The sequence below is a fragment of the Protopterus annectens genome, chromosome 4.part0 (genome assembly GCF_019279795.1).
Source record: "Protopterus annectens isolate FY-2018-M chromosome 4.part0, PAN1.0, whole genome shotgun sequence".
Lineage (NCBI taxonomy): Eukaryota > Metazoa > Chordata > Ceratodontiformes > Protopteridae > Protopterus > Protopterus annectens.
Window position 1 is genome coordinate 1,995,788,053 of NC_056733.1, and position 26,715 is coordinate 1,995,814,767.

A 26,715-nucleotide genomic window follows, 5' to 3' on the forward strand; every position below is an offset into this window, starting at 1 on the left:
TAACATATTAAAGATAGCAACTAATGCCAACATTTTTTGATGTCAAGTCCAGCAATTCTAATTTTAATAATGATAGTTCATTTTTTCATTTTGTTCAGACTTGGATTACTATATTAACAGTGAATTTTAATGTCTTATTCTGAAGCTTTTGAATAACCATTGAACTGTTCTTAAACTTTAAAGGGACAAGCAGCAGATATGATTACCTTGGATGGAGGTGATGTTTATACAGCAGGTCTAATACCACATCCCCTTAAACCAGTGGCAGCTGAAGATTACGGCAACGGTATGAGTTTTAATCTACTTTTATTTATGATATGTAAAGAGATGCATCTGCTAGTTATGCTGTGCCTGGTCATACTATTTTGTAGATCTGTACACAGAAATACAAAACCTGATACATTTTTTCAGAAGTCTATATGCATTCAAGAGATACACTGATAAAAATACAAATGTTTCTGATTCTGAGTTGCCTGAGTATGCCAACATCTCTATAATATTTTGATAGGCAACAAACTACAACATTTTTTATTTTGCTGGAAATTTTAAACACACACATACCATAGCAATGGGATTACTGTGGCCTTTGGTGGGAGGTCCAGCATAACCTTACATAGTATGTACTTCAGAAGCCTATCTGATATTACAGATGTTTTAAACTGACAACTTGTTTTGTGTGCAGGAACATAAGAAGAGTTACGTGAGTTTGTTCTGTGTTTGAATGTCTGTGACAGTAACCCCCAAATGGACATTAATTTTGGTGTAAATGAGGTCAGTTACTCAGAAGTATCCACTTACAAGAGTAGTGATAATATTGGGTTGAGGCTGCATTAAAAAAATCTATTGACTGTATTACCTATGTTCATTTTGATAGTGATCACCTGAGATTCACAATTTGCTTTTGTTAGAAACTCTAGGATTATTATAAGAAACTCTAGGAATCCTATAGATGGTGAAGATTTTGTCATGTGGCCTTTGCACACTTTGGATATTCTAGTAATTTATTATATTGTAAACTAAAATAGCTTAGACCTGAATGTGTTATCATTGAGTGCATGCAGTATTTGGCCTGAAAGGAGCAGGTGGCATAGAAAGTAAATTCTAACAGCGGTAACTCTGGTTTCAGAACTCCACAACAAATATTTGGGGCAGGTGTGCTTGTCACTCAAAAGTGTAGGAACAGAACAGTAGGATTATATGTACACAAAAATGAAAAACTTGTTAAACCCACATGCTACATTAATATACTATGTCAAAGATCACTGCATCTCAGAGGAAGGGAAATGCTCCAAGAACCTGCACTCCCAGTCTTTTAGACAACTCTCATATATTACCCATCTTGTATCTCGTACAGTGTACTAAATGCTATGTATATTTAAAGGTAACACCTGATAACACCAGCGATCTGTGTTCCTCATGTCAAAGGTTGTATGATTTGCTTACCATTATTAATAGTAAATCTAGACTTACTGATGATGATTGCACTTGTGCACTTAACACAGCTTGGAGAACTGTTGTTACATATATTTATGACTGGACTGATGAGATAAATAATGTTAGGCAAAGAGCAAATGAAACACATTCAGGAAAAGAAGTGTCTATTGTCCATAAAGGCCACTCAACCCTTACTGAACAAGATAATAACACTGAAAACTTTGGAATTCTGGATACAAGTATTCAGCAATCTGAGGATTCAGAGCATATAGAAGAAAATGAAGAAGATCACAACAAATAGCAAGTACGAAGAAGGAACCATTAAATGTCGGTAAAGCAAAGAGAATACATACAAAAAAGATACAGCTTAGTTATGCAAAACAGATTACAGGGAATAATATTTTTTTTTCTATCAGAAAACCTTCAGTGTACTGAAAAGATATAATTTATTTATTTAACATTTGTTGACCAGGAAAGCCAGACTAGGTCCCACAGATCCTGTTTTCAGCAGAGGCCCGGGGAGAAATGCTCCAGACGCATGTCTTTAGAATGTGGGAAGAAACCAGAGTACCCGGAGAAAACCCACGCGAACGCAGGAAGAACATGCAAACTCCACACAGAAGGCACCCCGTTCGAGAATTGAGCCAGAGAACCTCTTGCTGTGAGGCGACAGCATTAACCGCTGCACCACTGCGCCACCGCTCTTTTTCCAAAAGAGAAGGTAGAAAAAGAGGCAAGGGACAAGTAAAAAGGTAAAAATCAAAACTGAATGTGGAATGACTGAAGAACATTACTGAAAGAAAAAAGAAAGAGGAGAAAGAAGAAGCTGACAACATGGCTCAAACTGTGGATGTACAAAGCCAGCTGGATGAGAATCATATGCTAGTAAATGTAATATACAATGAAAACAGTGGGATTAATAAGCCCAATGGTGATGAAGATCATTACTTTGTAACATTTGATAGAGCCTATAGTTTTGTAATTGGAGTTTCAATTATTAGAGGAACTGACATTTACATTTGCAGAGAAGGTAATAAATATAAATGGTGTTATGCTTGCCAGGAGCAAAAATAGAGGATGTGAGACAGGCACTAGAAGACCTTAATGTAAGGAAGTACAGATCTGTTTTTATTCATGTCGGTACAAATGATCTCATCCGCAAGGACTCTCTGCCTGTTAGTAGGGAATTTACATCCCTCAGAGGTAGTATGATGTGTACAGGTGTTTGGACATATTTTTCACAAATCACATATAGAAAGGAGAGTTAGGTCACTGTGAATTTAAAGATTTTTTTGGGATAAATACCTACATGAAAAAATACCCCATTTTAAGAAATGGAAATATGTAGATCAACCAAGCCATTTTTTGGGCACACATGACGGTGTGCACTTGTCAAGATCAGAGAACAGAATTTTTGTAGCAGATATTTTTGCAATATTTGACAAACACAAGGTAGGATTTTTACAAGGTCAAAAATTTAACAGTTCACAGACAGCAACATTTGATGCATCTGGTTGTTCATGCTATAAGCATTAATAATAAAGTTTTTTTATTGAAATATTTACTATGTTCACACAAAATAGATGTTGTTATTGTTTCTGAAACATGGTTAAAGAACAATGACTGGAAATCAGTTCTGTCAGGGTATAAATGTTTTTACTGTAACAGACATTCTAACAAAAAATCAGGTGGAGGTTATGCTAGGGATTATGAGACCTGTGATTATTACATATTAAATGATAACACTAATACTATACATTGTGTAACTGTGACAATAAATACAACCTTGGAACATATAACACGCGTTGGCCTGTATAGACCACCAAAGTCAAGTGCTAATGACCTAGAGGAATTCATACATTTCTTGCACGAAACACAGGGGAAAGAATAATAGTGGCTGGGGATTTAAATTTATCAGAAACAGACTGGAATAATATTAATTCAACAACATTAGTTAGGAAATTATGTACAGGAACAGCAATTGCTTCAGATAGTAAAAAAGCATATCAAGGAACAGAACATACTAGACCTTGTTTATGTTCCTAAATAAATTACTGTTACTTCATGTCAAATTTTACCACCATTGATGTGCAGTGATCATGGGGTTATATAAATGAATCTGTTGCTAGATAATTCTGCCAAACTAAAATGTAGTCCAATGCACAGAAGATTAATAACAGAGTTTATAGAAGCAAAACAGTCCCTGTGTAAAACTAATTGGAGTAATGGTTTCAGTAGAAAAACTGCAGAAGGGATTTGAAAAGTTTTGAAAGAGAAATTGTTTGAATGCAATAAAATCAAAAACATGTTTAACATCACGATCTAGACATATAATGTCAGGAGGATATACTTCCATAAGAACAAGATACTTTATTAAAATGAAGGAAATATAAGAAATGCAAAAGAGATTGAACCTAAATGAATAAATGAAAGAAGGAATGAATGAATGGTCTAGACAATTAGAGTTTTGGTCATTTCAGCATCTGGTGTTTTGGTTTCTGGTATTTAGAATCTGGCTATGCGGACATTGGTTCTGTCATAAAAAATTCCTTGTGAGCTTGAGCACTAGACCTCTGAAATGTACATATCATCAGTGGTATGTTATGATTAAAGCTAGGATTTGATGAGGAATGCATAACACACCCATTCCACTGTCATAATGTGATTTTTTTTTTACTGAAAAAATTTTGTTTTGACTTTAGCCCTCTAGGAATGCAGCTTATATTTGCTCCTTTGTGCTGAATATTCACACAGTGACACAGGAATCACAGTAATGAAGAAACAATTTGCCTCTACATTTAAAAATTTGTTAGTTGAGATATATAAACGAAAGTTCCCGTTATCTATGAAGCAGTCAAAATATGCACCTCTAAAGTAATATTTAGACAAAAAAAAATTCTCTCTAATACAGTGTGGCGACCCCTAACCAGGAAAAGCCGAAAGACACAACAACAACAACAACACCAACAATGGCATAACTTGATAAAACAATAGAGGGTTGATCAAGACTAATGTCTTTGGTGAGGGGGGGGGGGATCATAATGTGGCCTATCATGTAAATGAGTATTACATTTGTGAATGCTGCAACCAAGAAACTGAAGTACAAGGCCACAAAAGTGTACTGCATAGTAGTGGTGGAAAAGGACTGGTAATGTGCCATATAGTAAAGAAATGGTACCCAGCCATAGCATAAACACAACAGGCATAAAATAAGAATGTATTATATTGACAGTCCAGGATAGCACCACATTAGGCAAGTGTGCAAAGAACATAAGTACAATAAGCACATTCATAATCTGTACAAGACTTCTCCTGCTAGTCCTTTTTAGGACAAATCCATTTTCCATGATTATGTTACTAATAAAATTACCAATATGGAAGTATTGTAATGTGAAATGAACGGAGAAGCAGTGGCACCGCATACATATATGCTGCAGAGAAATGCAGTGAAGTGCCCAAGCATTACACATGGCACTTACAGATTTCCCTAGGAATGTCCCCCCAGCTTGGGAATACAGAGCAGTGCAGTAAAAATACATAGTCAACACATCCCTAGTAGCGACATTCCCACAATGCCCCCCTGTATGCATGATTCCTAACAATGGGTGTGTGGCACTGTGCAGAAAAGGAAACCCTGCCTTGTGCAATACTGTGTCTCACAATGTCAGAACAGGTGGATTCACTTTAAATTCCCAATACTCTTGACCTGATAAATGCTGTGCAGACAGCTAGGAGGCATGCAGCCTGGTTGTTTGCACACCCATAGAGGAGTGTAAGCAAAAGGTTTAGCTCAGAATCCCTCTCCTAAGTGGATGCTGCTATTCTTCCCACTAAGGCAATGTGGTTTATAAATAAAAGAAATTATAGAGTGAAAACTACGAAAGTATCCCATAATATTCTGTGCAACAGCCATGGCTATGAACTGCAGCCCTGTAGGTGGAGAAGAATGATGGTACAATCCTCCCCCCGTATGGCAATTATAAACAAGCAGAATGCGGGGAAAGTAACGTACACAGACACTTAATGGGCAGGGCGTACTGTAGGGCCTCTCCCTCGTGAAGTTGTTAACATCATTGGTAGGCAAATGAAAGCTGTCACAAGTAAGCAAGGCATTAAAGGCCCCTATAGCCTGACACAGGTAGCATACAGCAGGTGCAGATGCACACAAGAACCACTACAGGTTAGAGATGCAAACTCTTCACTTGTGCATACCACAGCAGTATGAGGCCTGTCAGGTACTATAGCAAGAACACAGTAGTGGGATATCACAGCTGAAAAATAGTAGCAGAGATATGGGCGTGGGAGGGAAGGTCACACAGACATAAAGCATAGGCTGGACACTGCAAAGTATATACCTAGCACGCACTGCGGGCCTGGCAAGGATGCAGCTATCACACATCATCCACAATGAGTAGTATTGTAAGGTGGTACTGTTCAGGGATATAGGGTGAGAGTCACAGGATGTGGGCCTCATCCTGGAGTACTATGTTACTATAAGGGTGGGGTACATCTGTGTCAAATACAACAATTGAAAATAGAGTTATCCAGTCCAGAGGAACATACCTCTACAAAAGACTGCAACATCTCTTCTGGCAATAAGACACAAAGGTACACCTATATTTCTTAAGGCACACAGTACCTCTGTATAGAAGAATACATGTACTACAGTAAAAAACTGTTACATCGAAATATATATCAGTGTTGCATTCAGAAAATCAGAGAGCATTGCAAGGGACACACCATCATGATAGCAGTGCTGGATAAGGAATAGCTGGTGTAATCAATGGGCCACTATCACATTCCTGATCTAGACAATTTGGCCTGTGTGAATGTAATACAATGCATATGGCAATGTAGTAGAGAGACATCAAATATTTCCTTCAAGGCTGTTCTGGACACCCTGCAGGAGGTGATCGATGGTGTGGCCCAGACACCACCAACCAAAAAGTAATTTGGCTAGATGGTGACATGGGCTAGGAAAAAGGAGATCTAACACCAGCTGGAAAGTATTGCTATGGTAAGGTACTTTAATCCCAGCATGTTCTGACTGGTGAGGAGATGTTATTTGTCCACCTCATGGTGGACTATGCAGTCAATGACATTGCCATCTTGATCCTAACCACAGTACAGTCCATAGTTATATGGCATACTTAGATGTATTGTTGACAGATGGCACCTTTCCTACCCTAAGCAATGATTGCCAACAGCTATATTTCATAAATGAACAGGTGGGTTGTCATGACAACAGTAGGATGCTGCCTCTGTGTTTTGCAGTCATGTCTATCAAATTGCAATCGGTGTGCAACTTAGTGCTTGGCATAGTTGCTGAATTGGCAGAAGCAGAACAGTTAACACTATGGCTACCATACATTCTGTGGACATTGAATGGGCCATCCTAGCTAGTGTTTGGGGTGCATTCAAAGACAGTCACCCTCATGGGTACATTTTCTATTTCTTGAAACATCCATGGTGGTAGGTCCAACATCACAGACTGACTTGGATGTGTAGTATGGGCACTGACTTCACAAAGAGAATGAAACAACTTATGGCATTGTCATACCCATTGCCAGAGGACATCCCAGCAGCACTCATGGAACTGTCAGAGATCCTACTCTTCTGTGGAATGTGGTGCCCATAACAAGGTTTGGAGGGCAACTTTGTGTCTGTACAGCCATGATAAGAGGGAACTGGGGTGGTACAAAAATGTAAGGTGCCATCAACGTATATTCCTGCGTTCTGATCTATGTATCCTTTGGTGATGGTTGGACTTCTGTGAACACAGAGCACAGTCAAGTCATGGCACAGTTGCTTACAGATACACAGAAGATGAAACACTGTATTGATTACATATGGTATAGCTGGAACAGATTAGAGCTGATGACCTTTGGAATGCTTCCTGCAAGTGGAACCATGATAGCCCAAGAGGAAGAAACTTAGCATGAAGGATGTGTGAATTGATGCCATTGTCAGTAATTTGGCCTCATATACAACTGCCAGCTAACTGGAATACCTTGCTAGTCACCTAACATTCTTGGGGTCAACATGCTTATATAGCACTATTGCCTACTATCTACTTCCCAGTGGCTTATGGATCCCTTTCAGTTATGTAACCTGCTTACCTGCATATATGGGTGTGTGCATATGTGTGTGTTCATGGTGTCTGTGTAGAGGGTGCATCAGTTGTCTCAGAGTTGTCTTGGTGGTCTTCTTGCCAGTTCTGTATCTTCAGATGGCTGCCATGTCTACTTCTTGGTGTAACTCACACTATACTCCAACCTAGCCATCCTGGAATGATGTGCAGTTGTAGAGGACTGAGTGCTGCTGTTGCATGTGCTGTGGCCACATTTGTTGCTGTGTAGGACACATTGTGTTTACATTGCTCCTGCAAGTAACTTCCTTTGGAAAGCTGTTGGCCTGAAGTGTTATGGTGCCTTTACACCAAAGTTCACATTCATGCTTATTGCCAGACACACATGAGCACATATGACTACACATGAACAAGCACACCCACACACCCACACACCCACACACCCACACACTCACACACGCACACACGCATATACACACACACACACACACACACACACACACACACACACACACACACACACACACACACACACACACACGTACCTTCTTACACATTATTTGGTGTTCTAATAAATTACACATCACATCCACACTCATACATGGCATCATACAGTCTTCCTGTTTTTTTTTCAGTTTTTTCCAGCCCATTACATATGCCGTTCATGTCTAGTTAACTTCCTCATTCATCTAGCTATGACACTCCACATTAACTTGTGAGCAAAATATTTGCAGAAGGCTCTGCTGGGATTTGCCATTAAAATGTATGCTTCACAGGAATAACAACTGTCCTCACCAAAGCTGATATGAAGAGACTGGTGGAAATAATGATGAACACGGGTGTATGTAATGTTAAGGACCTTCAGATGTCACTTAATGGTTAGGTGCTTGACCACAGTTAATCTACTCAAACAAACTGCATGTGCCTATTCCTCTTCAAATCACTCACCCACCTTAATATTCACCTGTCCTTATTTATTAATCCTGTCCCCTGTAGAATCTTCTGGCTTTGCTTCTGTGTATGACTAATACTGCTGTAAATAGTCTGATGGACTTGGTGGGCTCCCCCATCCCATAGGAATTCCCGCTCCTTACAGTGGCTCAGTAGAGCTCTGCTATAGTGGCCAACAATGACAAGCATGAGTGACTCTGCCCACATGCTCATCCCAATCCCTTGGCAGCAAATGTCTTGCAGGCTTGAACTCCCTAGCCACTGAACCAAGTGCCCCTTCTAGATGTCGCTCAAGCAGTGAGCCAGTGTCACCTCCCTACCTCCAGACTGGACAAGCCAACAGCAGCCACTCAGTATTTTCTTCCCCACCCCACTTATTCCAGTGCCCATACCTTCAGTCAAACATGGTCATCAAGGTCATAGTCAGGGCATCTTCCCTTAGAAACAAGGCCTCCTACCCAAGTTTTAGGGCTGTCTTAAAGTCCAAAGTGGCTTTTAACTCTGTGACTTGAATTAACCACAAAATCAATTTTCTGATAGCTTGGATTAACACATGAAATGCTTCACTTAAGTTAGGGGTGGGCAAACTTTTTGATTCGTGGGCCACATTGAGTTCTAACATTTGACAAAGGGGCCGGAACAGGAGCAGATAGATGGCATGCTTTGAAAACATCACCTCATTGGGGGAAAAATACACATCTTGGGATATGGAGAAAACATGTGCTTTAATTTCCAATGAAAATGAAGAAAACCATTACAATAAAATCTCTGACTTCGAAATGAGTCTTTAAACACTGAAAATCAAATAAATGACCATTTTATTTTAAGGCACTGAAAGTTCTGTTATCCTTCAGGATATCACCATCACTCTCCTCCTGACTGTCTTTTTTTTCAAAAACGGTAGTAGATGCAGATGTACTTGTCCTGTTCCTTTTATTCAATTTGTTTCCTCGGTGCCAAAAGTCAACAACGACCAGTGCAAGGATGAAACAGTTGCAGCAAGTCAGTCTGTGAAGCGTTATATTTGATCTTCGCGCACTGTTTATTTTAACAATGTGCGTATCACGAAGACACACACATTTTAATGGGAGCAGTGTTGTTGGTCTCCTTTTTTAGCCAGCGCATCAAAGTCTGGAGTTTGTTTTGTTGTGGCGATTCTCAGGATGGATCTGAGGTGTAGGTCTGTTAACCTGGATCTGTGGCTGGCTTTGTTGATGTTCATGACGCTGAAGGTCTGTTCACACATGAAGGTAGAGCCGAACAAAGCCAACATCATCTGCGCGCCTTAGATTTGGAACGCCGCGGCATCATTGAGTGAAGCATAGAAGTCATTTAGTTTCAGAGAGCTGAACTTCTCTTTTAAGGCAGGGTCAGACTGAAGATCGATCAGTTCGAGCTGAAGCTCCTCTGGAGCTGTTTCGGGGTCTTGTGACAGAGAAAAGGCCACCAATTGAAGTGACTTGTCAATTTTGTCGAAATCCAAAAACCGACGGCAGAATTCTCCGTGCAGTGCATCAAGTGACTCACTGTATTTCTTTACTTTTGCTCCGGCCTCTTTCAGCGTGGCTAGTCTAGGAAAATGAGTGAATGACTTGTTCAAAATCTGCCTGGAGAAAAAAGCCAGCTTGGATTTGAAGGCTTTCACATTTGTGTACATGTCATGCACAAACTGCTCCTTCCCCTGCAGTTTCACATTGAGCTCATTCAAGTGTGAAAATACGTCCGTAGCAAACGCAAAGTCACACATCCAGCTCTTGTTGCTCAGCTCAGGAAATTCATCAGTCTTCCCCTGCCGCTCCAAAAACATGCCAATCTCCTCTTTGAGCTCCCACACTCATTGAAACACTTTGCCCAAACTCAACCAGCGGACACGGGAGTGATAAAGCAGGTCCTGGTGATCCACATCAGTTTCCTCCAGGAACGCAATGAACTGACGGTGCTGAAGTCCCCATGCGCATATGAAGTTGACGAGTTTCACCACAGGATTCAGAACATGATTCAGCTGTAACACCGATTTACATAGAGATTCCTGGTGGATGATGCAGTGGAGGAAAATGACATCCTGGTCAGGGTTTTCATCTTTCACTTTATTCTGGATTCTCCTCAGCAGGCCAACGTTTTTTGCCGTTAAATTCGGAGATCCATCGGTGGTGACGTTAACAAGCTTACTCCAGGGAAGCTTCATGTTTTCGATGGCAGCAGACACCCGTTCAAACAAGTCCTCTCCCCGTGTTTGTCCTTTCAGAGACTCCATTGTCAAAAACTCCTCCGTTATTTCAAAAGTTTTGTTGATTCCTCGGATAAAAATGAGGAGCTGAGCAGTGTCTTTGACATCGTTGCTTTCATCCAGTGCTAAAGAATAAAAAGTGAATGACTTCGCCTTTTTGTTTAATCTGCTGGTGATATCTTCATCTATTAGTTTTACACGGCGAGTCACTGTCCGCCGTGATAAACCGATTTTCTCAAATTTGTCTTTGGTCTCCGGGCAGAAAATACCTGCTGTCTCTACCATACATTCTTTTAAAAACTCGCCCTCAGGCAGTGGTTTGCTGGCTTTTGCTATTTTGAATGAAAGCATAAAACTGGCCTTGGTACTTGACTCTTGAATGGCAGTTTGACGGTGAAAAAAACTTTGCTGAGCCTTCAAATTAGCTGCCACCTTCTCAGCAGCAGCTTCCCGTTCTTTTGTTGAGAGCTTGCTAGGATAATTAGCGTGCTTTGTGGCAGTGATGGCTAATATTATACTCTTTAAAAACCGCCACAGTTTCTTGGCATATCAGGCAAACAGCAGATGATCGGTGTTCAGTGAAAAAATATTTAGTTGTCCACTCCTTATTGAACACTCGACATTCTCTGTCCACTTTCCTTTTCTTGGGTCCGCTCATCTTCATAGAGGGGCGGTGGGTCAAAGGGTAAAGTGCAAACGTGGAGTAATAGGCCTACGCTTCACCTCAACAAAGCCAATATATCTAGAGTGCACCATCTAGTGAGGAAACATCAGAATTGCAGGGGAAATAAAACATTAACAAGGTTAATTTATTAAATTTTTTCAAGTTTGGCGGGCCGAATCAAAACGTTTAACGGGCCGCATGTGGCCCCCGGGCCGTAGTTTGCCCATGCCTGACTTAAGTGGTCAAGGGAGAGCAAGTGTGGGTATTTCAACTGTCAGGTAAGCACATTTAATAATATAACTATGAACCTGAAAAACAAATAACACTACAGCAAGAAAGTGAGTTTGTAAAATGCAGATGAATGTCTTTCAGATTCCTACACTATCAGACTAAAATAATACCAGCTGAGAGGCAAGGGGATAACGGGCCTTGGAAAATCACTTTGCAGCTTGAAGACTAGCTGTAAAGTATTATATTTAATTTAATGTTTGTTTTTGTGGATAAGACTTTGACTAAATTGCAGATATGGATGTGGACATTTTTCTGGTTTCATCTCAGCGAGCAAACTCCATTAGAATAATGATGAAAAGAGAGCCCCCACCACACACAGTTTTTCTGATCCTAGTGGTAATGCTGATAAATATCTTTAATGGTTAGCTCATTAAAGTGGTTAATGACCTAAATATCAGTAATGAAAATATCACAATAAAATATGGTTAAAAATTAATCCAGATGCCTAATAAATATAAAGGCTGTCTATTAAGATAAAGTAACCTATATAGGTCTCCAAAACAAACCCTCAATATCACATGCTTGTAAAATGGAAGGTAGTCAGGTTCAAAAGAAGATTGTCAAGTAGGTAAAAGAATGCCTACCTGACATCTCCAAATAAATCCAAGGAACAACCAATAGCCCTTATGTGATACTCCAGAAATCCTAATGCTATATTGAATATCCCACAGTCAAACCACACCACATAAAGTGCAACACAGAGAAGCCACTAAATATTACACACTGTAATATTCTACCTACATAACACTGATACAACTTAAACATATAATGCTTCCTATCAAAAATATTATAAATGTTCACACACCTAAACACTTTCACATAAGCATTTTTGCTGGGGGACTTTGCCTCCAAACCCCAGAACTTTAAATATTCTATGTCCAAGGTTCCAGTAACAACAAACAAATAGAGAAGGTGATTTTAAATTAATAATAATAATGATAATAATAATAATTTCTCCTCTTCTCTAAAGCAATGCAAACATAATTAGTGTATTTAATCTCTAAACCAGGAGTCCTTGAGTCACAGACACCCACATCAAGTTGTACATCAGACCAAAAACATTTATTACAAAAATTATGTTCTCCATAACTTTTGCCATTAACTTCAACTACTCACTGCTTTACTAACATTAGAGTTTTACAACATGCTTCCTTGACATTGCCAAGTTTTGCTATTATGTGCTTCATATTACAAGAGTCAAAAGTTGAAGACTCAGACAACAGTCGGCTCTCCAGTCATGTGAAGCAGAGCTCCTCCCTAACTCAATTTAAGTGCAACTTGGACAATTGGATGGGAAACTGGAAATTCATCCCTGGTTTGGTACCTATGTCTCTAATGGACACAGGTAACCTGTAAATGGTTCATCCCCCAGGTCCATGGTTATACTTATTAAGGGTATCAAAATTTGTCAGAGATTTGGAATGCATGGCTAGGTTTAAAAAGGCCCTTGTGGTTGTTAGTCTAGTAAACACTTATGAACTTATGATCTGAGCTATATGGTGGGGTATCGGGGATAACAGCTGTTTCAAATAAATTGTACTTGGACTGCGTAGGACATAATAAATTACAACTAAGACTGCTGAAGAGTAATCTCATTGCAGCAGTCAGCTAATGCAGATCCTGCAGCATAGGATAAGCCAGTAGCTGCCAGTTAAATTAACACTTGAAATGATTCACTGAGATTACCAAGAGATAAGATGCAAACCACAATCCACTTGAGCATTGTACAGTTGAGACTGTAGCAGGTATGATCCATAGTGTCAAATGCCACAGAAAGATCAAAAATGACTAAGATAGAAAATATCCTTTTAATCCCTTGCCATGCAAAGATCACTCGCCATGCAGAAAGGATCCAGTCTCAGTGCTGTCCTGAGATCTAAAAGCAGGAACATATAGTTATGGGAGACAAGCTAAGAATACAGCCATACATAAATCACTTATGCTAAGAATACAACTTTGTCACTCACCTTACCAATGAATGAGAAATTAGATACTGGGTAGAAATTTTCCATACTGGATGGATCTAAGGAAGCTTAAAACTCAAATGAAAAGCACAAGTCTGCAAACAGCATCACACAGTTTGGTAAAGCATTAAATCCAGGGAATCCAGGCAATATTTAGTTACCCTGATTGATCTGGAGCCCAGAACACACTGCATAAAATATATAGCCAAAACACCATGTTCTCCTTATAGTCAAAATGAGAAAATTCTGTCCACCAAAGAGTCCACAATCAATATGTTGCTGTGGCTGAGGCCGAGGCAAGGGATGGCCTAATATTTGCAACTATATCTGCAAAAAATGTGCAGCTTTCTCACTCTGACAGACTAAAAAAGTTCTAATGGTGATAAGAGAAGACAGACACATAGTGCATCAACAACTCAAAAGAGCTGAATGATTTGAAGCTATATGAAATCTCATAGAACAAGAGATTTATCTCTTTATATAAGAATTCCAAATGGTAAACAGTATAATGGTTGTCCAATTCTATATTTCTCAGTCAAGTGAGAGCTTTGCCATGCTGATTCCAAACACTGTCCCTGTCTGAGCAGTTCCTGAAGGTCCTGGTTGAATCATGGTTTAGGTATTGAAAGAAGCATTGATGCACATGGTTTGGAGCATTCATATCCAGAATACCAGAAATGGCCCTATTATAGACCTCAGCTAGTGAATCTGGGTAACCAGCAGTGACCTGCAATGGCAGCAGCTCTATCATAGCCATCAGAATGCCACTACAGTTGCTTTAAAGTCCTTAAAACAGACCAGCTCAATACTGGATGGCAAGAACTATGGGAGTTTTAGCTTGAAATGAGCTAGGTAATGCTCTGACCATGAAAGAAGCCCACCTCCAGACCTGACCTAGTTGAAAGATCAAGGCCCTTAAATGTGCTTGAATATGAGTAAGAAAGGACATGACCAGACTGAAAGCTAGTTCTTCTATAAAGCAAAGAGGCTGAATGGCTAATTTAATATATTCATTCTTGAATCAAACATTAAATTCGCCCAAGACTAGCATGCTTTGGTGATCACATATTGTGTGGGCCTGTTCACTTTTCATGTTTTGAAACATATGGAAACTCCCAGCACCAGTATTACTTCTGCTAGTGTTACCTCATCAAGGACTTTGAAAAACAAAGACTCGATGAAATTAAAGCCATAAGGTAGGATCCCAAGTTCTCACCTAGCAAGATGTCTAGATGAAGACCAGGTCATTGACATGAAGATAACCTGACCGTATGTCTGAATCCAACCATATATCACAGAGTCCTAGGAAAGGCCATTGAGTGAAGCTGTTGCTTTAACTCACATGGAGACAATATGGACCCTTGTTTTCATGATATTGTTACCCTAATTAACACTATGTATCCCATATCAAGGTATATTAGACCAGACTTTGCCTGCCCCTCACCTGATGACTTTTTGCTTTGCTGACATAATGAAGCTAAAATAAACAACTACTGTGATGTTGTTTGTTGTTTGTCTTTTTGGCTTTTCCTGGTTAGGGGTCGCCACAGCAGAACTCTGGTCCGCTTATAATTGGCAGTCAATTTTTATGGTGCTGAGTTGCCAGCCCAATGCCCAACCTTCAGCGAAGGCACGCCCATTCATGCATGTCTTTCAACTCCCAGAACAGACAAGCATGATACAATAATAATGCAGAAGTACTATTATAAAACTGATGAGTTAAAGTCTGGTCAGAGATATCCAAATAGCAAAATGAACTGGCAAAAATAAATGTTGCGAAAGTCATTAAGAGAGGAGAAAAAAAGCATGTATCTGGATAGCCCATAAATGCCTGGGATTTTTTTTATCTATTTATTTAAAATGTGTTTAACAGGTGAAAACACTGATCAGAAGTGACCAATTTCAGACTTAGCCTGGGAATGCAAAGAAAGTCACAACTACAGTTTGTGAGAGCTAGAATTAAATTTATGGAGAGAGATCAAGAGTATAATTAAAATACACATGCAAAATACCATTATCAACTAATAAAAAGGAATATGGAAAATAAATTAAAACACTGAAACAATGAAAGAGTGATAAAACATCTGAAGAAACAGATGCTAATGTTCCTAAAGTATAAAAAAAAAAACAGTCTTCAGCATTTATAAAAAGTAGGATAGATGGAAAATCCAATAACCCATTTTAGGAAGCTATTAAGCGCATAAGGGCAGTTATCCATAGCAGATATGTCCTAATTTCAGGAATGTTTGAGGATAAAAAGCACAGCACTCAGAAAGTAGGTAAAATCAAATTATATTTATTGGCCTGTTATTCGTTGAAAGGGCGATGTCACAATATATCCCTGTAAGGCAGGACTGGCAATTTTAATATGTTCCAAGTTAAAAAGGCACATTAAAAATGTCAAGAGCTGATTGTTTTAGAAGTTGCTGGAAAACTGTTCAGGTGTAACAGTAGCTCAGGTAAGTATGAAAATAGATGACTCAATAAAACAGCTAATTAATCTAAACCTCTGCATTGTCTGCTGGATTGTAAATTGGCTGTCCAACAGATCCCAGCCTGTGAAAGTAAATTTGTAACTAGTGGGGTACCACGGTGATCATTTTTGGGCCCTCTCCTGTTTGGCATTTACTTTGCAGACATCCAAGCCTAATGGAGTAATCAAGAGTAATTGATCAAGTTTGCTGATGACAGCAAACTGGACACTGTTATCCGCTCATCCACTAATACAAAACAGCTCCAGCAAGGGCTGGAATATGCACATACATGGTATATCACAAACTGGCTCAAACTAAATGGAAAAAGTACAGCATAGTAATGTTTGGCAAAAAAAGTTGTTCCAACCTCATATGTTATAAAGGGGACTCCTGTAAAGACAAATAAGGTCAAAGGAGACCTAGATACTTATGTGGAGAACTGTCACTCATTTAATCATCATTATGTTTCCACCACATTGATGAAATCCTTCTATCTGGACCAGTTAATTTCCAAATAAATCATCCTACCACCATACTGCTCTCTTATTAGACCTATAATTGAATGTAATGCCACATTTTGTATGTACCAATTTATCTATCTGACATTTGTTTACCTGGAAAGTCTGACTGGGTCCAAGGAACCCATTTTCAGCAGAAGCCTGGGAAGAAAAGCTCCGAGAGTAGATTCAAATATTATATAAGCAAATATAATACTTCATAAAATATGTCAAAGATCTAAGCATATCACTCAACTGAAAATGCTCCAAAGATTTCTAACCAAGAAAATTAAAGGATTTAAATCCTGCAACTATCCCAAAAGATTAGCTTGACTCTCCTTATGCTCATTAGCCTGCAGGTTACTGCAAAGTGACCTATGTCTTGCTTTTCAAGTCATGAAAGACCCAGTCCTATTTGACCTATTTCTTTGTAAAACCAGTGGCTCTACAAATATCTGCACTAATGAATTAAATCTACACCAACAAATAAACAAGATTCACTGAAGAGAGCGGGTCCTAACATAACATATTCTCAACCTACGGAATAAGTTACCAAAACAGGTCAAGCAAAGTACTATTTTGCCTGCCTCTAAAGCTAGTTGTCAAAGGAAAAAACTTCAAAGACCAATACATGTAAAGTTCAGTTAAGGCACATTTAATAACTTGCTGCAAGGAGACAAAAACATGCAAATACAAGGATTTGTCTAACTACTAACATTAAGTATGCTTATTCTTATACTGTTTTACAAGACATGGCCTTCTATGGCTGACGTAATCAAACACAACTTTCAGTATTGTTCTACAGCAGATGTTACTCAGATTTTCTGCTGACATGACTAGATTTGTGAGAAACTTTTGAGAAAAACAACCTGGCCTTGGGCACTAATCCGTTTACAGGCTTCTGTTGTACAGTGTTACATTTCAAGGTACTCTTCTAACTCAGATACAAGCAAATGCTGATTGCAGTTCATATTTTCAAGCAGGCTTTGTCCTAATTATCTATAGCTTCTACAGCTGTGTATTTTCTCACAGCACAAGCGGAACTCCTTGTCTAAGTTTCATACAAGTAGTATTGTTCTATTCATTATTTTCCTAACATAAGCAGGAATCATCTGCTTCTCAGTAAATTTCCAAGGCACAAGCAAGATTTTAGCTAACAATACAAGATCAGAAAGCATCTGCAGTTTGTACAGATTTATGCAGTATGAAATAGAATAAATGTGTTAACCCTTTTCAAGCTCTAAATGCACTAAGCATATTACTAATACACACATTAATACATATTTTTCTGACATTTCCCCCCCATTAATGCTTTTATTCTATTTTCAAAATAAGCATAAACAGTTTGTTTTCTTCTCCTAACCTCTTCCACTCAGGATTTGCAGTTAAGAGAGTCATTCAGTTTAAACTTATGAAAGCATTTCCAATCTTTTAACAGTTCTTCGAACTCAGTACTTTGATATAAGGTTTCAGAAACTGACATGTCTATAAAATCTTTAATCAGTCTTTTCATGCAGGGGATACCACAACAAACACATGCTCCCAGTAGGAGCATTCCTACACAAATGGCGATCAGGATGTTCATTAGGATGGTACCCCACCCCCTAAACCATTTCTGGAAAAAGTCCGTCAGTGGGTTTTGGCCTGGCTTGGTCATGGCCGACACTTGCTGAATTACCTCAAGGTGATTGTCTATCTCGCGTTTATGGTCAGGAATATACGAACAGCATTCTTCTTGGATAAAAGCGCAAGTACCACCTCTCATCGCTAGGGTGAAGTCGAGAGCCATGCGGTTTTGAAGCACTACAGTTCTCATAGCATTCAGTTCATCAGTCACCAATTCAAGAGCAGAAGAAGTTGTGTTGCTCATTACTTCGAAAAGTTTAGACAGTTTTCTCTGCTCCCAGATCGATTTCACTGCTCCATATGCTGGTAATATGCCTGCCCATGATATAACGCTATCACTCAAGTCCATATGTGTCAGTCCTTTGCCTATGGAATGATGGTCTTTCCAACACGCATCAATTTGTCCCACTGGATTTACAGGTTTCTTGATGACCTCTCGGACATTTCAAATTTTTCCTCGAGGCAAAACCGCAGTGTGTCGTATGGCTGGAACCAGGTAACCCAAAAATCAACTGCCGGACCAATTTTCAGGTAACCATTTGTATGCCATTCTGCCACACACAAAATAACAATCCTCTACTTTAGTAGTAACCTTGCTATGAATATACACTCGCCCTGCATGAAACATTTTTCTATCAATTATAGACAGTTGTTTATAAAGAGCAGAATTATGTTTTACTTCATCAATTGTTTTGTGCATCAATCCAAGAAATGAATCATAATTTGTATTACAATAAAAATCTACATTGTTACCTTTAGTGTAACATTTATAAGGAACAGTCACATTGCAATTGCTCCAACCCACCTGAACAGTATCATTTTTATAAAAACACACAGTTCCCTTTTGTGGAACAGACAAGTGCAATGCTATTTTTTTTTGTGATGTAATGGTTGAGGTATCATAAATCAAGTTCTCCCAGATCTCATTGACCCCTAGGGGGACTGTAGTCATTAATAACCCACCGTATGCTGTCGGCAAAGCTGTGCAAATCCAACAATTCGAAACATAGAAAGTCTCAGCATACACATATTTAATTGCCTGGTAAGTGTTAAAGTTTGGATGCCAGTCTATGAGTAACGCTTCACGTTTATTCAGTTCAGTCTGTGTGGCTGGGAAAAGGAAAGGCCACAACAAAAAGATTATTGTCACTAGTACAGTTAACAGGATGATTATGCAATATTTCTGAGGAAAGGGTTGTTCTGCATTCCTATTTCTTCTGGACTCTATCATTTTTACTCTTGGCATGTAACAAGATTTTTGTCCAGTTCAAAGTTTTTGACTAATTTACAGTGCGTCAGGTGGATCCAGGAGGCACGCTCCTCAATTTTGACTGCAGTGGGTGTCGACAGAAGCACTTGATATGGACCTTCCCACTTTGGTGACGCCCAGTTCTTTTTCTTTACTCTCTTCACCCAGATCCAGGCACCAGGGGGCACTGCCACTTCTGACGGCCTGGTTCATTCTTTATCTGAAACAGAATTTGACTACAACAAATGTTTAGAATTTAACAGGTTTCGCATATACTCAGCTAATTTACTGTCAGCTTCCTGGTCTGCGGGCATGAGAGATTTCCACTGAGGTATATAATAAGCCCTTCCAAATAATTTTTCAAAAGGAGTCAATCCTTTTGCATTTGGAACAGTTCTCATGCTCAACAGTGCCAGGGGCAGACAGTACACCCAATTTCTCTGTGTTTCTACTATTAACTTCCTTAGCTTACTTTTTAAAATTCCATTATGCCTCTCTACCAGCCCTGCAGATTGTGGGTGATATGCACAATGATTTTTTAAAGAAATACCAAAATGTCTACTTAACTGTTGTATGGTCTGGTTTATGAAGTGTGTGCCATTGTCACTGTAGATCCTTTCCGGAATGCCGAATCTAGGGATGATTTCTTTAACAAGAACTTTGGCCACAGTTGCAGCATCTGGATTTTTAGTCGGAAAGGCTTCCACCCATCTGGAAAATATATCTACAATGACAAGACAATACTTCTTATATTCACATTTGTTCAGTTCTATAGAATCCATACAGATAGTATGAAATGGATACGGTGGTGTAGGAAAACTCCCTTGCTTGGGCTTTAACACCCCTTGTGCATGATGCTTATTACAAACGTGGCATACCGAGCAGAATTTTTTTAGAGTAGTTTGAGAATCCATATGTCGTGAACACTTAGTTCACCAGCTGTACCATCCCCCCTGTTGAGACATGACACTGCCCATGGCTCAACAAAGCTGCATATCTAAACAAATTAGATGGCAATATCGGTTTCCCTTCTTTAGAGATCTACAGCCCCTTTTCAAGAATTGCTCCTCATTTTACCCATCTTTGTTTTTCAGCTTGCATAGTAAGTGTCTGCATTGTTTTTAACATTTCTAAGTCTAAAATCTCAGAGGGTTGTAATTCCTCATTCAAAAGAAATACTTCTGAAGCTGCCTGCTTTGCAACTGTATCATCTCTCACATTACCTTTTGAAATCTTGTCCTGTTGCTTGGTATGAGCTGTGCATTTACAAATAGCTACTTTCTGAGGTAACTGAATAGATTCTAAAAGATCTAAAATAAACTGTGCATGATTGATTGGTTTGCCAGTAGATGTTATCATTCCTCGATTTTTTCACTGTTGCGCAAAAACATGTACAGTAGAAAAAGCGTACTGGCTGTCAGTAAAAATGTTCACGCATTTACCCCTTGCTAAGGCACATGCCCATGTCAAGGCAATCAATTCTGCTGCCTGTGCAGATAAATTGTGTGGTAAAGATTTCGCTTCTATAATGTCAGTATCAGAAACAACTGCGTATCCCACTAGGTTCTGTCCTGCAGGACCCCTTTTGCATGAGCCATCCACGTAGTATGTCAACTCGGCATCATCCAAGGGAACATCCGTAAGGTCTTTTCTAGGCAGTGTCTTTTGCTGAATCACCTGCAGGCAGCTGTGTGGTGTGCCATCTGCAGGGGTTGGGAGCAAGGTCGAAGGGTTCAAAGTCATACATCGTTCAACTGTCATATGAGGTTGGCTCAAAAATATAGTCATACAGGAATGATGCCTAGCAGGGGAAATATATGCTACCTTCTCTTGCAGTAAAATAATCGCGACTGCATGAGGCACTCTCAATGTGAGAGAGTGGAACAAAACTACTGAGGCCAAGGCCTGTACTGCCATTGCAGCTGCAACTACTGCTTGTACACAGTGAGGTAAAGACCGTGCCACTGGGTCCAGTTGTGATGAATAATAAGCAATAGGGCGTTGCTTGTCCCCATGCTGCTGTGTTAACACTGATGTCATATAACCTTGCTTACAATCTACAGTTTGGAAAAAACGTTTATGATAGTTTGGTAATCCCAAAACTAATGAGGACGCTATTAACTGTTTCAGTTTGAAGAAAGCAAATTCTGCTTCTGGTGTCCATTTTAACAAATCCTGTGCTGCCATAGGCTTTTTATAAATCGGGTTAGTCAAAGGTGCAGATTCCAAGGCATAGTTTGGAATCCAACTCCGACAAAAATTAGTCATACCCAGGAAGGACATCATTTCCTTCTTGGTAGTGGGTTTTGGTGCTTGTAAAATCACTACTTTTCTGTCCTCATCTAATGTCCTACCCTCCTTGGATATTACATATCCTAGGTATTTAACTTGTTTTTTCCAAAGCTGCAGTTTATTTTTGTTTACTTTATGTCCTTTAGTGGCTAAAAATTGTAATAACGCTATGGTATCTTCTTTACAATCTTGCTGGGTGGGGGCCGCCAGCAGGATATCATCAACATAAAGCAAAATCTGACTACCTCTTGGTGGGGTAAATCCTGCCAAGTTGCTTGCCATTTCTTGTGAGAATATTGGCGGACTTTCACAATATTCCTGTGGTAGTCACGTATATGTATACCTTTTCCCCTGAAATGTGAATGCAAACCAATACTGGATGTCCGGGTGTATCAGTATTGAAAAGAACGCATTGCTGATATCTACCATAGAAAAATATTTCTGTTGAGGTTTTAAATCATTCAACAGGGTATGTGGGTCTGGCACCGTAGGTGCCCTTGGTATTACTGCGTCATTTACAGCTTGTAAATCTTGGACCATATGCCACTCTCCATTCGCTTTCTTGGCAGGAAATAAGGGTGTGTTACATGGTGAATCAGGAGATTCCACCAGTACCCCTTCCTTAAGTAAGGCTGCTATAATAGGTTTGATTACTACCTCTGCATCTTTTCTTAAGGGATACTGTCTTTTTTGTGGTCTAAATGCTGACTTTGGCATAATAGTAACTGGTCCCGCTGTACGAATAAGTCCTACATCTGATTTTCCTGTTGACCAGAGAGTTTCTGGTATGTTCTGTAAGGCATTTTCTTCCTCCTTCAATAGGAGTGCTAATCAGCTGTCCTTGCTAGATTGCAAGTGTACAGCTGGGTGGGTCTGAGTTATCCATTTCAACTTCTGCATTTGTATTCCCTGTTCTGACAGTTCTAACTCTGTCTGTTTCTCCCATCTCGTGATTTTTTCTCTCAAGTCTACCCATTTTACATTTTTGTCCTTAGTTAAGCTAATATGTGGTAATCAATTAGATTTATAAAGTGCAAAGAACTCCTGGGGCAATGAACAGCTGGCTACACTGTTCCCTTCTGTGTCCCAGTACAGATTATGTAATATCAATCTGTTTGCACAATTTCTAAACAATTCTTGCTCATATTCCTTATCAGGTACTGGTGTGTTACAATAATACAGAGTACAGTGCAACAAATGTTGTTTATCAATGTCAAGGGAGGGGAACTTGCTGATGGCGACATTCATCAACTCTTCGGTCACTGCCCCTGGACCAGTCGTAACTAAGTCCTGGCTGTACCAATAAAACATTTCACCCTCCGATTGCACTGCAAAGGTATCAGTTTGTTGCTGTGCTTCCATACCCTGCATAGTCGGAACTACTGCTATACCAAATAGCTGCATAAGGTCTCTGCCCAAGAGGTTTACTGGGCATTTTGCAGAAACAACAATTTTTCTTTTCTGGGTCAGTCCTGAAACAGGATCAGTTATTGCAATATTATTGGGGAGGGGCTCCCGATACAGCTGTCCATTAGCTGCTTTCACTAATATGTAATCAGGTGACTCTGAGTTCTCTGGCAGTTTGGAGGGATGTATCAGGGTCCGTGATGCCCCTGAGTCACACAAGAATCTGACTTCCCTCCCTTCTACCAGGAGTGTAACTTCTGGTTTTGTGTCTGCTAAATAGAGCTCTAAGCTCAATAAAGCCAAATCTAATATTTCATTTTCTTCACTATCCGTGACTTCCTGCACTTCCTCTATTTCTTCTGTCACATTCTTTACTCCCTCTATCACATTCTCATTTGTCCCTTCTCTGCTATCCCCTTCTAGTGATTCCTGACTATCATATAGTCAGTCCTTACCCTCCTTAGCTTCCTTGGTTGCCTTCTTGTTTTTCTTGCAATCCCTTGCCAAGTGTCCCCTTTTACCGCATTTAAAACATTCACCCCTTTTCTTTCGCCCTTCAAAGTCCTCTGATCATTGATCAGATTGTTTGTTTCCCTGGGCATTTCTCTTGCCCTTTTTCCCGGACTGTACTACATAAACTTCTGCTCCATCTTCTACAGAAAATACTTGGGCTTTCTTTTTCTTTTTCTTTTTGCTATTAAAATGCCTTTCGGCATGCCTAGCATATTCAAGTAATGAATGTAACCTGCTTGTATGATGATCTACCATATGCTTTGTAATAAAACTGCTTATGGGTGCAATACTGCCTTTCAAAAATGCATTCTTTAGCTGCTGCTCATATGGGGAATTGTGTGTCTGATCCTCAGGAGCCTGCATTCCACAATGGTTATTAAAACATTCTAACAGTCTGGCATAATATCTGTCAACAGTCTCGCCTTCTTGTTGGATGCATTGATTAATGCAAGTCCAGTCTGCCCTAGGCTTCCATTTCTCAGAGATTCGGTCTGTAAGACCTTTCACTCTGTTGTCTAGCTCTGTGCTGCTATGTGGGAGGGGCTTGAATGCAACGTCACGGGGATTCCAGTCGCCACTAATCATGTGCCAATCTGGCCCCACAATTTGTCTGACTACTTTTTCTACCTTTTTTTCCATTTAAATTATAACTTAGCCTCATTCCTTGCAAATCTTCTAAGAACTTTCTAAAATTAACTTTTGGATGGGGAATTCCCTCAGTGGCTTTCCCGATGTCTTCTGGAGTCCAGGGTCTATACACTAGAATAGTTGGGTCCTGACCTTCTTGTGCTGCCTGAGGATTAGGCACTTCTATAAGTGGGCATATTTCTTCTTCACTCATAGATTGTGAATTCCTACCCATTTGATATAACTCAATGTCCCCTTTTGAGTTTTCTGCCCGTGTTCGAGTCCTGGTCTCAATGGGATCTCTAATAAACGGTTTTGCTTTTGTAGTGTCTCTACTTACGGTAACAGCAGGATATCGTGGGGGTGGACTAACTTGTTCACTTGCCTCATATTCTGGTAAGGGAGGTGGAGGGGCCGATGCTATTACTAAGTTATTATCCTCCTTATCTAAAAACATTGCTTTTGAATTATTACTCTTTTGTTCCCTTTGGTTTACTTCCTCAATCCACCTGTGTGCCTGAGGAATTCCTAATTGACGTTGCTTTTTTACCCGACCTTTAGAATTGGTTTTAAGCTGTTTGACAAGTTTGACAAGCGAGGCTTTTTCTAATTTACCATCAAATTCATACTTATTATCCCATTTTGAGTAGTATTTAATATTATCAGCACGCTGTGACTTCATGTATTTTGCATCTTCGGTTAACGGCGGAATTTGGGATCCTTTTGTACAATTATTACCCATTTTGTTCTACCCTTTTAATCATTACGTAACTCCTTATTTTTAACGTGGTACCACGGATTTTGTTATAGTCTCTTCAGAATGACTGCCTACCTGCTCTGTTTCCCTGATCTATGACAAGACAGTAATCTTTTTGTCCCTGACTTGTATAAACAAAGTCTTAACAAAATAAATACAAATCTAGTCCCTGATCTAAAACAAAAAAAAGAGGTAGATTCACCTTACCTGAGCCTTCGTGATTGATCACCTGGTTCGAGTAAACCCGTCCTTCAGTCGCAGATCAGAAAGTGGCTGGCCTCTTTTGTATGACAATTCAGTCAGAGGGCTTTTCAAGTAAGAGGAACCAATGTGGTTTCTTCCCCGTACGGTTTCAAGCCACCTGGCCTGTCTGATCCAAGGCGAAGTGAGGGTTTCTGGTCCGAAGGACCAATCTGTCAAAGGAAAAAACTTCAAAGACCAATACAGGTAAGGTTCAGTTAAGGCACATTTAATAACTTGCTGCAAGGAGACAAAAACATGCAAATGCAAGGATTTGTCTAACTACTAACAGGAAGTATACTTTATTCTTATACTGTTTTACAAGACATGGCCTTCTATGGTTGACATAATCAAACACAACTTTCAGTATTGTTCTACAGCAGATGTTACTCAGATTTTCTGCTGACATGACTAGATTTGTGAGAAACTTTTGAGAAAAACAACCTGGCCTTGGTGGGCAGTAATCCGTTTACAGGCTTCTATTGTACAGTGTTACATTTCAAGGTACTCTTCTAACTCAGATACAAGCATACAAGCAAATGCTGATTGCAGTTTATATTTTCAAACAGGCTTTGTCCTAATTATCTATAGCTTCTACAGCTGTGTATTTTCTCACAGCACAAGTGGAACTCCTTGTCTAAGTTTCATACAAGTAGTATTGTTCTAGTCATTATTTTCCTAACATAAGCAGGAATCATCTGCTTCTCAGTAAATTTCCAAGGCACAAGCAAGATTTTAGCTAACAATACCAGATCAGAAAGCATCTGCAGTTTGTACAGATTTATGCAGTATGAAATAGAATAAATGTGATAACCCTTTTCAAGCTCTAAATGCACTAAGCATATTACTAATACACACATTAATACATATTTTTCTGACACTAGTCTTGATGACTGGATGGGTAGACACAAATTTGCACCAGGATTATCACATACTGCCCTGCTTGATTTGTGAGATGAGCACTATTAACCGCTCAAAGAAAGTGGCAAGAACTTTTAAGTCTGTCTGCTTTAACATGTATATGGCTAGCTATTTTATGGTCCTTGTGACTACTTGCCTAGTATGTTCCTATGTTCATAATTCCTACACAATCAGATTAAATAGATGTAGTTAGTTTATGAAAACTATCCATAGTTAAAATGTTGGGTAGATGCAGCAACCAAATAATAAAATATCAAAAACAGCAGATGAAAACAGAGAAATGTGGAGAAGGTGGTCAAACTGAAAAGTAATGAGGAAGCTCTGCTAAAAATATGGACAGATGCAAGCGGAAGCAGTCAGTTCAGAAACCACCCAAGGTATTATAGCTAGTTTTAGTTAGACTGAAATAGACTTGTATATTAGCAATACGATATGTTAAAAGTGTCATATTCAGACAGTGAGACAAAACCTGTAAACTACTATGTGAAGCATA

General features: G+C 39.4%; 1 protein-coding gene across 1 annotated transcript in view; it reads left to right on the forward strand.

Annotated features, from left to right (window-relative positions):
* The window catches only part of LOC122800093 (serotransferrin-A-like), a 276,007-nt gene that overhangs the window by 21,105 nt on the left and 228,187 nt on the right, over positions 1–26,715 (forward strand). Inside the window, exon 3 of the mRNA XM_044069617.1 lies at positions 184–286. Within this exon, the coding sequence (XP_043925552.1) occupies positions 184–286 (103 nt within the window). The remainder of the gene's footprint in view (positions 1–183; positions 287–26,715) is intronic.